Source organism: Patagioenas fasciata, chromosome 3 (genome assembly GCF_037038585.1).
Source record: "Patagioenas fasciata isolate bPatFas1 chromosome 3, bPatFas1.hap1, whole genome shotgun sequence".
NCBI lineage: Eukaryota > Metazoa > Chordata > Aves > Columbiformes > Columbidae > Patagioenas > Patagioenas fasciata.
In genome coordinates this window covers 99,235,429-99,247,767 of record NC_092522.1, presented here as the reverse complement: position 1 = coordinate 99,247,767, position 12,339 = coordinate 99,235,429, and the positions used below count along the sequence as shown (strand labels likewise).

Here is a 12,339-nt window from a genome sequence, read left to right as displayed (position 1 = left end):
TTGTTTGGTGTTTTTTCCTTCTTCTTCACTCTTTAGGAGGATACAGCAACTGGAAACCTCCAGTACAGTGCAAGCTCTACAATTATCTTAAGAGGATTGGATGTTTCTTTCTTCATCCACATTGTGGTACCAGAAGAGAAGCAGCAGACTTTGCTCTCTGTCTTCATGTAAGTTAGTGCACGCTTGCTTTGTTGTTGCATTTCTGTACCCAGAAAAGAGTGACATGGTATCTGCAGTTGATGTTAATTACTAATTACTGCCGAAATTCTTACACGGTTCTTACATTCTTTCATTTTCACATGACTTCTACGTCCAGTAAATAGCATGGGGGAGAGAACTGGAAAAAAGTGGAACTTGGGGTTTGAGATAAAGGCAGTTTAATAGAAATAAAATAATAATAATAATGAATATACAAAACAAGTGTTGCACAATGTAATTGCTCACTACCTGCTAACCAGTGCCCAACGTGTCTCCGAGCAGCAGCCCCCAGCCAGCTTGCCCCCAGCTTATATACAGAGCATGATGTCATATGGTGTGGAATATCCCTTTGGTCAGTTGGGGTCAGGTGTCCCAGCTGTGTCCCCTCCCAACTTGTTGTGCACCCCCAGCCTCCTTGTTGGTGGGGTCACTTGAGAAACAGGGAAAGCCTTGACTCTGTGCAAGCACTGCTCAACAGTAACTGAAACATCAGTGTGTTATCAACTTCTCATCGTAAATCCAAAACACAGCACTGCACCAGCTGATAGGAAGAAAATTAACTCCATCCTAGCCTTAACCAGGACCATCAGTTAGAGAAAAGTACTTGAGAATCTAATTGCAGAACAACGGTGTTTGTATGTTACATTACACTTAATGATTCTTAAAATGCTCTGCACAAATTACTTGTTTTATGTGGAGATGGTTCTGAAATGCTGCTTTTTATGAATTTGTTCCATACTCCATCTATACTGTTCTGTTAACCATTTCGTACATCTGTTATCATACGTATAGAATAAATGCAGCATCAAACTTCATAGTGGCATAAAGTGCATTGGACCATAAAAGTGGAGGTAAATTGCTGTAGAAGGCTTTCCTATGGAGACCTGTCTTACAAAAAGCTAGGCAAACCCCATGAGATAAAAACAGGATCTCAGGTCAACACTTGTCATTTGCTTCCATACAGGCTGGTCGTCTGGATGAGCACCTGCCCAAGCAAATTCCTTTCACTATACTGTCTGGAGACAAAAGCTTCCTGGAACTGGAAAATCAATTTAAGATGACCCAGCGGTCAGCTTGCTTCCTAAATCCTCACCACATTGATGGAGACATGATGTGTGCCTTGCTAAACAGCATTTCTGATACCACAAAAGGTAGAAAGTAAACATTAAACGTAGTCTTTCCCCTAAACCAATAGTTCTTTCCAATAAAAGAATGCTTGTGCTGGTAACACAAGCTGTTGCTTGATGCTTCTTGTATTGTAGTGGTATTTCAATGAAATACAGATCAGAAAATCTATTTGCTTGGGACCAACTTTGAAACCAGACTTAATTAAGCATTTTTATTGGGCATAACAAACTCTGTCTTCCCTGTTTTCTTTATTACAGCAGGAGGAAAACTCTTGTTTTGGTCTGAAAACTTCTTTCTAGTTAAAGAGAAGCTGTTTAAAGCATTCTTGTGTGCATATTTGTCAATTTGTATTTAAATCTGCTTTGCTTGATTTGTTCTGGGTCTGAAACAAACATGAACCTGCTGAAGCATCATTGTTTCCCAAAATACCTCTGTGTTTTAACTCCAATTGTTCTCCTGGTTACTTCCCGTCACTAGATAAATGTCTTCACTGGCACATGGCTCCCACATCCATTTGGAGGAAGAATGTCGATGAAAGCTTTTAAGTTCTCTGGAATGCTGTATACTAATTAACGGCACACTAAAACAATGACACTTTTTACATAGGGTAATGCAAAAGGTTTGAGCCAGTTCATTTTTGTGCAAAGGACAGCAGAGCTGAGATGAGTTTTAATACTTCTAAATATTTTAAAATACCATGAAGTAAAGTTTTCCTAGAAGACCTGACATTTCTTTCTAGACATGTTATTGCATTGCCTGACTTCTTCTTGTGGTTTGTGGGAGCTTGTAAATTTAGTACATATTACAGAAAATTGCTTTTGAATTAGTCCTAAACACTGCTAGTCTTGATGCAGGTATATGAGAGCTGTCACATGGTGCTGCTGTTCTACCAGGAAGATTTGCAGTGGAGTGCTAGCACTGAATGGTGAATTGGCATCGATCAATTAAAAGGAAAAAGAAAGATAGGGTAATTAAGTGGTTTCCTGAAAAAAAATGTGTTGTTAGCTGGAATTGATTTATGTGCTTCTGATACAGAAAAGGTGCTTACAGAGTTTTCTGGCCACCCCAGATATTTTTCAGCTGGATTATGGATATGTGATTCTCAGCCAGACTCATCCATAGCAGTAAAATTTCTTGGTGAAGGGAATTACAGAACTGTCACTTTGACTAGTGCAGTTCATTTTGCACAAGGAGTAAGATGACATTTCTCCAGTTACCTGTAAAGCTACACATTGAATCATGGCATTCTTGCTATGAATGTTTTCTTTGTAGAGCGTATTGAAATTCCTAGATTGAAAGATCACTTCTAATGTAATTATGGCTGTAAGTATATATTAATGTGGGGGGCTCTTTTTGCTTCAGGATCTTTGTATATCTTTGGGAGGAAAAGCTGGAAGAGAGCTGTAACTTGCAAGCAGTCAATTTAAGTCAATGTAACTGTAGAGGCTTCCTTTCTTGTACATTTTACTGTGTGACTTAATGATATGAGATGGTGTGGAGAGGGGAGTGACTGTTCTGCTACGTAAGCGTACTTCAGCTCCCTGCCTGCCTAGTTTTGCTAGTACAGCTTTATTCACTGGGGTATACTGGCTCAGAGGTGATGGATTCGATCTAGCCCTTTTCCGTGTATACATTAAACTCAAGTATTTTTTTTTATATTGGTTTTGCTTTCAGAAGTTTCTTAATTTAAACCTACTTTCAATGTCCTTTACTACATGAATATTTAATTTACTGTTATGGTGATGGGCCCTACACCTTAACTTGCTGGCTGGCGGATCCTTGAGCATCCCACTTTAATTATGCATGTGGTTGTTATCTTAAAAAAAAAAAAAAAAAAAAATAGGCAACTTTGAGCAGGGTGGAATTGTGCCTGAGTCCTTGAGCTGTCCCTGGCAAGTGTGTAAGGAACAGAATTATCTTGAGTCTTCCTGGGTCCCCTTTTCCAGTCAGTGTCAGCAGGTGTGGACCCAGATAGTGAGAACTGCCTTTGTCTCCTGTTCCTGGATTAAAACAGGACATTAGCAAATTCAGTTTAATTCAATTTTGATAATAGACCTGGGTTCACTGTGCAGTGGAATGATGTTACCAAGAGTCTTATGAAGTTTATTTCAGAAAGATAAAGCCACTACATAATACACACTTCACTGTGTGGCTCAGGAGCATCAGCAACATTTGCAAATCTTAGTGTGGCAAGACCGGTATCAGAGGGCTGAGATGCAAAGTCATGCAGTGTATCATAGGCTGGTATAACCTGTTGTCCTCTTACAGAAATGCAGCTGAATATAAAGCAATATAAACAAGAATTGCTTGCTTTGTGACTTTCTCAAGCCTATGGCTGTTATTCCGGAGGGAAAAATAAGTGGAAAACAGTTACCACGGAATCGTGTTGAAAAATACACAACAGTTGTTGGTATTGGATGAGCTTCAAAATGCAAAAGCTGTTTCCTTGAATCACCTTTGGAGAGTTGTCATTAGCTTGTGCGCAGCTGAATTGTGTTTGGATTGTGGCAGCCTCTGACAGTTGGATCTTGTGAACTATTTTACCATGTCAGCAGAACTGCTGTGGGAACTGTGGTATGTTCATTCATTTTAAAATAAATAATTAAATAAAAATAAAAGTACATGCATATGTTGCAATAGGATATCAACTCTATGTGACGTTAGGAAACCATTGGCTGTACTGGATGCATTAATTTCCTTTGAAGTATGACAAGAGGAGGCAAGGCGTTTACTCTTATTTGCTGCTGCTAAACCTGGGTTCATAAACACAGAGGAGTTTGGGTGTTCATTTTTTTTTTTTTTTTATACTGAAGGTGTAATTCATGCATGCTAGTCAAGCGGTTTAAGAAGGGTAGAAGAGTTTCCAGTGTCTCCCTGTCCTGTCCCCTTTGCAAAGAAAAGTTGGTAGCATGCGGAAAACCATTGTTCCCTTGTCTGTCTTGACACTAGATACCTAGTCATGACAGTACTGCTACAGCTTATACTTTTAATGAGTGCTGGACAGTGTTGAGGGAAAAGCTGATGGTATGTTAGGGGTCATCAGACCCATCCTGACACTGACAAGAAGGCCACAACTTCTTGGCTGACAAAAGTGATTTTTTGGGGGTTGATAGCTGTGGCTTAACTGTATTTATCACAGTCATATTCAAATGAGATCCTTTATTGACTGAGCTCTTAGGTAAACCAGACTTTTTTTAACAATAAGAGGACCAAGATTGTTGGAATATTTACTTTAAATAATTGTCTTATGATTCTGTCAAAATCAATGGTCACTGACCTATTCGGTTCATTTCCACTGTGCCCAAGTAAAGTTGTCAGCCTGCATCTTCAGTCTGCTACTATTGCCTGAAGTCTTTAAATACTATTGGATGCAGCTTCTATGAGCATTTATATTTGAAAGAGCAGGATTTTGGTTCATTTTGATGAATGCTGCTAAGCTTCCTAGCTCTCGCTTTCCCAAAAAGCTTTTGGTTTATATACAGCCAACAAAAGAATTCAGGAGGAGTTAAGAATTAATTTGCAGAAGACATTGAGAAGAATTGCTTGCCTTGTCAGTAGTCAAGTTGCCATGGGTATTGAGGTCCAATATGAATACCGCATCTGACCCAGGTCTCTGCTTTTTCCAAACCTTCAGTTAACACAGACCACAGACGACAGAAGGTGGGTCACAGCCTCCAGACCCTGCCATCCAAAGGCCAAATGTGATGGACATGAGCATCTGCAGTGTGATGCACCATGAGTAAATGATAGTTACTCTACTGAGAACCTATTTCTGTATTTACATGGTTATCACAGTGGCCACAGCCTGTTGCAGTAGGGAGTGATAAGAAAGTCATCCTTAAGTTGTAGCTTTGTGTTTAGCTACAACAGGAAGTTATTATTGGCTTTGGTATGTCAGTGGCATCTCTTGTGCATCTCTGAATATACATATATGCCCTAGGGAGAAAGCAATGTATTAAGACCTACAATAACGAGTGTGAACGAGAATTGTAGCCGAGTGGATGAACTGGGAAGACCTCATCACTCAGTCCATAAAAAAAAATCCTTGAGGTTTAGTTTAATCTGGTTGTGAATTTTAGAAGGGTTTCTAACATGAAGGTTAAATGAAAATTCTAGTGATCATCATGGTATTTGCTGCAGTTTCCAAAAAATGCATTTGGAAGATGATGGGGGATTGAGAGCTTTATTTTTAGTCATGCTACACTTGAATGAACAGACAAATGAGCATCTGTAGTGAGAGATACATAGAGCAATGCATTAGTTTGCAGGAAGGAAAAGAGGTCTTGTGCATTTGTGAACCCCCAGCAGAGATTAGAGCAATAAGTATTAGAGAGGAGTATGTGGGGAGGATCCTCCAGAGACATATTAAAGAAGGAATAAAGGAAAGGATCCTGGAAGGAACAGTACTTTAAAGGCAGCATGATCACACATACTGAATGTGATTGCTAATGAACGTAAAGATAGGGTACTGATCTTAAGTTTTTGGCTACGTAGTTGCTAGGGTCCTGAATGGGGTAACTTCAGTGGTATTATTAAGGTAAGGGGTAGCACTTCAGCCATCAACTGTAAAAGGAAAAGGGTCAGTGGTTGGAGAAACAGTGACTTAAGTGTGATATTAATGTTACCATACAGTGGGATGGGAAAGAGGCAGATGAGATTGGGAGTTACTGAAAAGACAAAGAGCATGAGCATTGTAGGAGAGAGAAGTGGAGCCAGGGTGTGAGACTGCACAATGTGTGAAGTGGTCAGGAGGTGTGTTAAGAAGTTGTGCAGCAAGTTGGGGGGACTAAGGCTGGGAAAGGGAAATTGAGTCTCTGGTGAGACAGATGAACTGGTGAACTTCATGGAAATTATTAAGGGGATGGTGGTAATTAGGGAGGTTGCAAGAGAAGAGGATCAGATATAAGGGGGTAATGCTGAACCATGTGAGCAGCTAGTCCAAATTCAAGCTGTGGTGCTTTGATGTCAGGACAGTGGGTGGCGCTTGCATTCTGTGAAAGTTTACCAGTCTTTTCCCAGAATAGGTTTTTGTAAGAGACTCATGAAATGTTGATAAATCACTATAATGCCTCCCATCTATGGGGTTAATCTTTCTGGTCTCTGAGCTCTATATTCATCCAGAACTTGCTTTGCTGTTTTTTTTTTTTTTGTTCTTTCAGCAGGAATTTGGCACTACATAAGGACAATAGTGAGCAATAGGATTTATTTGAGAGAATAGGTATGGTCATAATTTCTTTGCTGTTGTTTATTTAACAAAATGTACTAGAGAAGAGGCCGTATCTTAAGATCTCTTGGCTGAGAAACTGGGCAGTTGCTTTTCCTCTGACCCCAAAGGAGCTGGGAGCTACAGAATGTGCTAAGTATTTTAACAAGAGAGACAGGACGTGCCTGATTTCTCCAAACTAAACATGCTCGTTTACTCTTCATCATGCGAAGATACCAGCACTACCAAGAGTATATGCTGATGAAGTGTGGGCTGGATGAGCAAACTGTGAGGTGGATTGAAAACTGGCTGAATGGCCAAACCTGGAACATGGTTGTAAGTGGCATGAAGTCCAGCTGGAGGCCAGTAACCAGCTGTGTAGCCCAAGGGGTCAGTACTGGGTCAGGTCCAGTTTAAAATCTTCATTAATGACCTCTATGGCGGGGCAGGGTGTACCCTCTGCAGGTTTGCTGATGACACAAAGCTGGGAGTGGCAGCTGATAGACCAGAGGGTTGTGCTGCCATCCAGAGGAACCTTGACAGAGGAGAAATGGGCTGACTAGAATCTCATTAAGTTCAAAGAGAAGTGTGAAGTCCTGCACCTGGGGAGGAACAACTCCAGGCACCGATATATGCTGACCAGGGGTCAACCAACTGCAAAACAGCTTTGCAGAAAAGGACCTGGGGATCCTGGTGGACACCAAGTTGACCACAAGCCAGCAATGTACTCTAATGGCTAAGGTAGCCAACTGTACCCTAGGCTGCATTAGGAGAACTGTTAACAGCAGTTTGAGGGAGGTGATGCTTTTCCTCTATCAAGTTCTGAGTTCCCCAGTAATATTCAAAAGCTGTCTGGACATAGTCCTGGGCATTCAGTTCTAGGTGATCCTGCTGGAGCAGGGGAGCTGGACAAGATGACCTCCAGAGGTCCTTTCCAACATCAGTAATTCTGTGATATTTGTATAGAGCAGATTGTTAACTGGAATCCAGGATCTCCTTGAGAGCGCAGTTCACTCACAGAGTACAGGCATGCTACAAGGAACATCAGATTGAGGACTGTGACCTGTCCCCATGTGGAACAGCAGCCTGGTGTCTTCTGACTTGAAAATGCATCTGTTCAATCAGTTGGGCTTTCCTTCTCTTTGGTTTATGAGTTCCACACTAATAGTTTGTGCTGTTTAGCCCGTAAAGGAAGTTGAATTCCTGTCCCACACCCACTTATTTGTTGGAGCATTTCTGCCTGGGAAAGATGGCTTTTCTTCTGACTCTTACAGTCTTACTCCTGATTGCCATAGAGCCATATCACAATATCTTAAAATTCTCATCACTAGTGCTTTTGTGCCTCTAGATTTTGTGTGTAGAGTTGGGGAATGTGAGAATGAGACCACTGAGCACAAGCATAACCATGTTTTTAGTTTTGGGTAAGGAAAGTCTTACTAGAATTTGAGATACTGATAAGCCTTTGCGTGCAAAGCTCCTCAATAAGATTCGGCTCTTTGTTAGCCTCCTAATAGGTTAACTTTCACCAACTTAAACATTTGGGAGGACCCAGTAATGGCCTTCATGGGAAGCTGAATGTGCATTACTAGAGTTAGGTAGAAGGGAGAGAAGTCTTGAAAATAATGACCAGTGAAGGCAGAATGTAGCTCATAAGACTTTTAACATGCTTCATAACCACATCTGACACTCTGCTGATTTCCCCCCCCCCTCAAACTAACAGAAGATCATCAGTACTAATGGTTTTCAAATTTCATACTTCCTGGCACTGGAATGGTCTTGTCTTAAACTATGTTTTAAGCAAACCTGTTCACTATGATGTTACAACTGTCAGTAGTATTTAGTTATTACATATGAGGTGCAGCGATAAATCATGGGGCAGGCAGCTTGTTTGCAAAAAAAAAAAAAAAAAAGTTTAAATTGTTTTGCGTGTGCATCTGTTCCAATATGAATGGGTACCCCATGTTATTACAGTGGTGTAATTAAGGTGGTGTGACTAGCAAAATATTTTGACAAGATGAGGCCCGCATTCATAAATACGATGAATCCTAAGCTTTCTTAATGAACTAAAATAGTAATTCTGCCTACCAGTCCTGTTTTAACATTCATAACCGTCCTAATTGACAGTAAAGTCAACTTAGCTGCTGATCCGCTGTATTCTGAGAAATGAGTGTCAGGTCAGGCTGTTGCATGGGTGGGGGAAGCCAGGAGTAAGCAGGACAGTGCTATCCTCTGATAGCATGTCAGAAGGTTGCTGTCGTAGCTGCTTCTGTAATCAATGCTAACCAGTTCTAGGAAAGCTGGCGGCTTTAGATCATATCTGAAAGAAACTCCTGGATTTCAGACTACTCCTGTCCTCTGCTGTTTAACCGTCCATGCAAGATGATGACAGAGGGACACTGCCTTGGCTCTTTGCCAGTGTCTTCAGTCGTGTGCCCATCCCTCCAGCCTTCAGAAAAGTGCTCTTAATGCACTTTTATTTGAAATGGTAGCAAACCAGTGACTCTCTCGTGCTGTGCCTTGCTGCTCACAAGAACTCAATTCTTCTATTATACTTATGCCAAGAAATGAGTTATGGAGTGTTTGCTTCAACTGTTACACCTCTAACAGGTACAAAACTTTTTAGAGCAGTCTGACATGTCTTCTGGGCTGGAAGATTTAAAAGGATGTTAGTAAGGCAGAAGCCACTTGTGCAAAGCCTTTTCTTTGCACTTTTGCCTTCCTTTCATAAGTGACTGTAGTGATATTTTTATGGGTTGTGTGGATTTTTCTATCTTTTGCTTTCTTTGCTTTGGAAGATAATGTAAAAAATAGCATCTCTTCTGCCCAGAGATAGTAGGCAGCTCCAAAAAGGATTCACAGTCAGTCTGCCAAGTGTCTGGAGAAAGACTGTTCTAACTACAGCGTATATCCAGCTATTTCTGGCATCTTTGTGGGCTCCTGATCTCTGTTTGATACCAGCTGTTGGAGTTTATATTCCTGGAACTGGGAAAGCCAGCAAATGAGATATGTGTCAGAGATTTGAAAATAAATTTCAGGAAGTGTGCCTGTCACGTTGAAGTACTAACTTGGATCATTCAAAATGCCAGAAGTCACACAGTCAGTAAATTAGACATCCATATTGGAATGTTCGTTGCCGGTAAATGTAATCAGAAATACTTTGGAGTACTAATAAATGTGGTGACTTTCAGGGAAGTGTTTCTGTTGATGTGACTGTAGGTGACCTAATTGATTGTGAATACTATAAGACCTCATTACAGAGGCCATCTCCCAAAATAGCAATAGCCTATAGCAGGAGAACGAATACATCATGTGACTTATTGACTTATTTTTTAACCTGTAGTTTACTGAGACTTTGTTTAAAACAAATTAAAAACAAAAAAAAACCCTGTAGGTACACCAGTCTCTGCTAGACACTCCAAAACAGAGCTGTTATTCTGGAGCTGGAAACCAGCTTCACGAAGAGCATTATTTAGAAGGTGAAGGTGGAGGAGTTTTGGCTGGGCTTGGCTGTGATGGGTTAGCAGATTAAACGAAGTGCATCAACTGTGCTCTGTGAGAGCTGAACATCATGTGCCGAATTGCGCTGCTCAGTTGAGTTACAGCACTCAAGTGGTCACAGGGAGTATTCAGGCAACAAAGTACAGCTACGATCACGTGTAGGCAAAGATGCTATAGCACTTCTTCCCATAATTAAATCTTTGAAATATTTTGCAGAAAGTGTGTAATGTCTTTTTGTAATAACTGAGTATTGCAAAAAAGCAAATGCAGTAGACAGTAGCTTTTGCACCTGTTATTTCCTGTTACTGCTTTAAAATAATTGAAACAATCTGCATCTAGATTTTGGGGAGAAAGGGAAGAAGATAACTCGAGAGGTAGAGTTATTTTTCAGCTGCTGTCTTAAACTACCAATATAATGTATTTTTATCTTGATTTTCAGATCATAACAAGTGTGTGTATTCAAATCCAGCCTACAATGTTGTTACAGTAAGAGAGTGCAAGAGGGGACTGTTAACTTTTTTTATTAGAAGCAACGTGTAATTTCTGTTTCATTTGTGCGTTTAAGGTTCAGATAGCGAAGAGGATGAAGATATCAAACTCACAATGAAGAGGAGCTTAGAAGAAGCAAAGAAGCAGGAAGGTCTGTTAATTTTCACTTTTCTCTGTTCAGGAGTGCTGTTAATTATGGAAGATACAGAAGCTAAACTTAAAATCAGTTTTATGGCAAGTGACCTCTTAGGAATACTCCCTAAAATATGGTTGACAATCTTAGTAGTTAAGAACACTGTCAGTTACAAATAAAAAATAATTTCCTAACTTAAGAAGCATGTCAGTAGACACAAAATCAGTGTCATTAGTGCAGCAACAGGGTATTATGCAATTAAAGACTTGACTGAGCTCACTTTGTACTGGTTTAATATGTCTGTGTGGACTCAGAATAGAATACTGATTAAATAACTGAACTTCTGAACAGAAAGTTCAAAATCAGGTATTCTCTCTTAGCAAAGCACTCTGGTCTTCTAAAAGAGCTGTATATTTATGTGCAAGTTTGAATCAGCAGTACAGCTATCTGCTCACATCATATCTTACCTTATTTGAAGTTGTTTTCATCCTCTTGCTGTTGTACTTAGTGGTGGTGTTCATACAATGTAGTCACTAACGTTTTGTGACAGACTACAGTGTGCTTTGAAATTATTTTATTGTTTAAAGGCTGGACTCTGCCCTTCCACCTGATAGAAATCAAACAAACTAAAAAAAAAAAAAAAGAAATTATATGTACAAGGTCAGTGATAAAACTGGTAACTGAATCTTACATTCCTAGAATTTATTCAGTTATAAATTTAACAACTGTTACTAAATATTGTTATTCCATGCCAAACATATTAACCTGCAGTACTGAAAGTGTGCTGTGCTTGGCTCCCCCTGGCACTGGGCATTGCCATCAGGGGCAGCAGTGGCATTTGGTGCATACAAGAGATCCGAATCCTGATGCCGCAGAAAGGGGTACAAAGGAAAAAGCACTAGCAACTGCTGGATGAGGAGAAAGCAAAAAGCGAGTGTACGAGGTAGAAAAAGCTCCTTCAGTAGTTGCAGGGAGCTCATATATATAGGGTGTCCTTGTGTCCTCGTGTCCTCCTAAAGCAGAAGATGAATAATTCAAGAATGGCAATTTTTAGGAAAACCACTTTATTTTTTCCAACGACATCCTTGGTATTAATATTTACTGTACATATAAGCCTTATCTAACTTACGGTATTTAATTCACTAACGCCAAACAGTGCCCAAAACAACCTATATGTAATGCGGAATCAGAGTTTCTTTTTGGATACTACAAAAGGTGTTTAAGAAAGGTTGTTAACAAGTCAGATGAGTGCAGCAGAGTCTTCTTCCCCGCCATCAAAAATGTTGCAGCCCTGATCTAGACTGATCTTCCTGTTGATGTGACTTCTCTACTTCTGTCTGGCCTTCCTGGTAAGAGTGACAACAGTGGTGCCAAGTCAGAATGTAGATACAGGAATATCTACTGATAAGGAACTGGAATGAAAATACTGAAACCTCTCTGCCTGTTTTGTGCGTCTGTATTCTTTGTTTTAATACGTTGTTTCTCTTAGTGCATACATATCAGTTCTAATCATGGTATTCTTATGCAGTTGCGTTATACTTCTAAACTAATCATTGGGCTGCCCCTAGGTAATATGGTGGAGGGTTGTAGGGGTTGTTCCTATATTACTGAAATGTTGAAAAGACAGCATAAGATGGAAGGAGGGAAAATACTTTCATGCTGTTACTCTACCTTTTTTTGCAGTCTACTG

At 40.1% G+C, this 12,339-nt stretch overlaps 1 protein-coding gene across 4 annotated transcripts in view; it reads left to right on the top strand.

The window, feature by feature from the left end:
- LOC136100564 (E3 SUMO-protein ligase ZNF451) overlaps positions 1-12,339 on the top strand; it is a 38,540-nt gene that overhangs the window by 24,917 nt on the left and 1,284 nt on the right. For all 4 annotated transcript variants that reach the window (XM_065835793.2, XM_065835791.2, XM_071806937.1 and 1 more), the window contains 3 exons: positions 37-167; positions 1,163-1,349; positions 10,593-10,667. In XM_065835793.2, coding sequence (XP_065691865.2) covers positions 37-167; positions 1,163-1,349; positions 10,593-10,667 — 393 coding nt within the window. The remainder of the gene's footprint in view (positions 1-36; positions 168-1,162; positions 1,350-10,592; positions 10,668-12,339) is intronic.